The sequence below is a fragment of the Athene cunicularia genome, assembly GCF_003259725.1.
Source record: "Athene cunicularia isolate RWA chromosome 15 unlocalized genomic scaffold, athCun1 chr15_part1, whole genome shotgun sequence".
Lineage (NCBI taxonomy): Eukaryota > Metazoa > Chordata > Aves > Strigiformes > Strigidae > Athene > Athene cunicularia.
Window position 1 is genome coordinate 13,724,682 of NW_020799121.1, and position 2,764 is coordinate 13,727,445.

General features: G+C 50.4%; 1 protein-coding gene across 1 annotated transcript in view; it reads left to right on the plus strand.

Annotated features, from left to right (window-relative positions):
* The first annotated feature begins 403 nt into the window (after positions 1 to 403).
* CCDC63 (coiled-coil domain containing 63) overlaps positions 404 to 2,764 on the plus strand; it is a 6,594-nt gene continuing 4,233 nt past the window's right edge. The window contains exons 1-4 of the mRNA XM_026859977.1: positions 404 to 438; positions 697 to 928; positions 1,132 to 1,295; positions 1,447 to 1,636. Coding sequence (XP_026715778.1) covers positions 404 to 438; positions 697 to 928; positions 1,132 to 1,295; positions 1,447 to 1,636 — 621 coding nt within the window. The remainder of the gene's footprint in view (positions 439 to 696; positions 929 to 1,131; positions 1,296 to 1,446; positions 1,637 to 2,764) is intronic.

A 2,764-nucleotide genomic window follows, 5' to 3' on the forward strand; every position in this document is an offset into this window, starting at 1 on the left:
GGGGGGGGGCTCGCTGGGATTTCTATGGAAACCCAGGTAACGAACGGAATGGAATAGCTCAAACCATCTGTTCTTCCCCTACTTATAAACTCGATAAGAGGAGCGTGTTTCACGATGACATCACTACAAATGCTCTCCTTTTATTCATCGCGCAGCCATCTGTGATGGTTTCCTCATGTGCCAAACACGCGAGCGGGTGCTGAGGGACGGGCAGGGGAACACTACCACCCCCTTACCCAGGGTTTCATTTCTCCCCTTGGAAAGCAGGCCTGGCCCTACAGAGGCTTCCTCGTCCCCTTCCTGAGACATCTGCAGAGCAACTGGCAGAGTTAGCTGGAAGAAATGATGGGCTCAGCGGCAAAAACCGAAGCGCAACCCAAAGCTGAGCTTCTCCACAGGCGCAATGGAGGGTCTGCCCTGGAGATCTCACCTGCAGAAGTAAGTGCTGGCACGCAGTGAGCCGGACAGGCAGCGGGCAGCCAGGATTTCTTGTGCCAGCAAGGTGTCGGGTTGTAGTGGGGCGGATTCTGCCTGCCCTCCCCATCCAGGGATGAAGCTGTGGCCTGAGATTTGGCTGTTGGGGGAGGTAGGGTTGGGGAATATGGGGCAGCTGAGGGCACAGGTGGTGCTGGATTTAACTGCCGCGGCTTCAGTACTTACCTCTTAGGCAGGTTCTCAACTAAAACCGTCCCACAGCTGGGGACGTGAGCTCTGCTCCTGTTCATCCATGTCCCCAGCGCGGGTGGGTTTGGTTCCGACTCACGGGGTTCTCGCAGTCATGCTGGTTAATAAAAGAGGTGACAGCAGCTGTTACCTGCCCTCCCCACTGCTGGAGGTCCTGGAATCAAGGTGCTGGCTGTGGCCAACAAGCACTGATTTTGGTGGCTGTAAACATCTCCTTGCACTGGAGGGTGGTAGTAGCGTGGGGGTGAGTTACCCAAGAGCAAAGCACTGGCTGGACTTGGCTCTGAAGTGGATCAGCAGCACTCGTGGAGTTGGTTTGTGTGGCTCAGTGTTTTGGGGGGTAAAATATCTTAGGTGGCAGCAAAGAGCTGAAGGTGGTGACAAAGAGCTGGAGGTGGTGATGCCATTAACCTGTTCCTTTTTTTTTTTTTTTTTTTTTTGTGGCAGCAGGCAGGGCCCTCTTTGAGGCAGAAGCTTTCGGACTTCCCTGTGGAGGAGAAAGAAAAGCTGGCTGAAGCTGAGATCAGGATACTGCAGAAACAGTTTCGGATAGTAGCAGAAAAGAGGAAATCTTATATTGCCAACATGAGGCATAAAATTCAGGCCCAGGAGTGAGTGCAGCTTTGCTCAGCTACGTTGTGCTTGGAAAGTTACTCCATGCCGAGATCTGGGGACCTTGGCACTGAGATAAGGAGGAGTAAGGACCAGCTCCAGCATTGCAGGTGGGATGTGCTAATGTCATTTGTCGTTCCGTTTTTACAGAAAAGAGATAAAGTCGCTGACTGAAGAACATCAAAAGGAATCATTAATGCTGAGCCAGCTCATATCCCTGAGAAATGAGATGCTGGATGACAAGATTTGTATGGAGCTCCAATGCCTTTTGCAGACCAAATATCAGTATGATTCTCTGATTAGAGACAGAAAAGCCCTGTTAGCCGACCTGAACAACCAGGTAAGAACATCTGGACCGTTCCTTGGCTGAGCACGGCGGAGCAGAGCAGAGTCACAGAGGGAGTCCTATGGCTGAAACTCCTCGACGTAAAATGCATTTAATTCAGGCCTTGGAATCTAATGCTGCCTCCTGGCAAAAGACACATAACGATGACAAATGGACCAAGTCAGGTTCCCGTTCAAGTCAGCAGCACCGGCTAGAAAAGTAAGGTCTGACTTTCAGCCCCACCAGTCTCTGCAGCTCCTCTTTGATGGCACACACCCGCCTGATGCAGCATCCCTCTGCTTGTCCCTTGACTTTTTTTTTTTTTTTTTTTCCTGCTAAAAAAAGAGGCCAAAATGGAACATTTAGTTGTGCTGCCTGAGACACGGCAAATATAGAAGAGCAGCAACATCTGAGGGATGTCCCACCACTTCTCCTGAGGACAGCCTGGTTGGATTGGGTCAGTGGTGGGGTGGGAGGCCAAGGGCAACGCAGTGCTCCAGAAGTGACAGGTCTCTCTGCAGCTCTGTGCTCTGAACAACCCGCCCGTGACAGAAGTCAGGGAACATGCTCGAGTAGCTTATAATTTCTCGAGGTGCCGCAGAGCTTTCCACAACAGGGTTAGCTTTCAGTCAGGGATCTCTTGGCTGAGTCATACCTCTCCCACCTGCCCCCTGCTTCGTTGTTCTCCAACTGCTTCATTCTTCTCGTGGATTTATTTCCTCTGGCAGGTCCCCACTTCTGGCAAAAGATTTCCTCCACTCATTCCCAGGGAGGACTGTACAGATCCCTGTCTGGTCAGCACAATACCATTACCAAAAAAACCATCATCTTTGCCTCCTCCACCCTACAGAGTGCTGCTGTGCCTTGTTCAACACCTGCTGAATTTCCCTCCAGAGGCAGCTGCATTTCCTTCGTGACACGAAAATAAACCCACTCCTAGTTACCGTTTATGTTACTGCTTGTGCAGGATGGGATCCTTTGGGATTAAAGCTGCTTCTATAACTGTGAGCTCATTAATGACATGGTTGCTGTAGTTCAGGTCAACAGAGAGTATTTTCTTTGGCTAAGCGTCCTGATAAGAGTCCAGAATGTAGGGGTGGCGATTATACTTTCTATTTTTTTTTTTTTTTTTTTTTTTTCCCC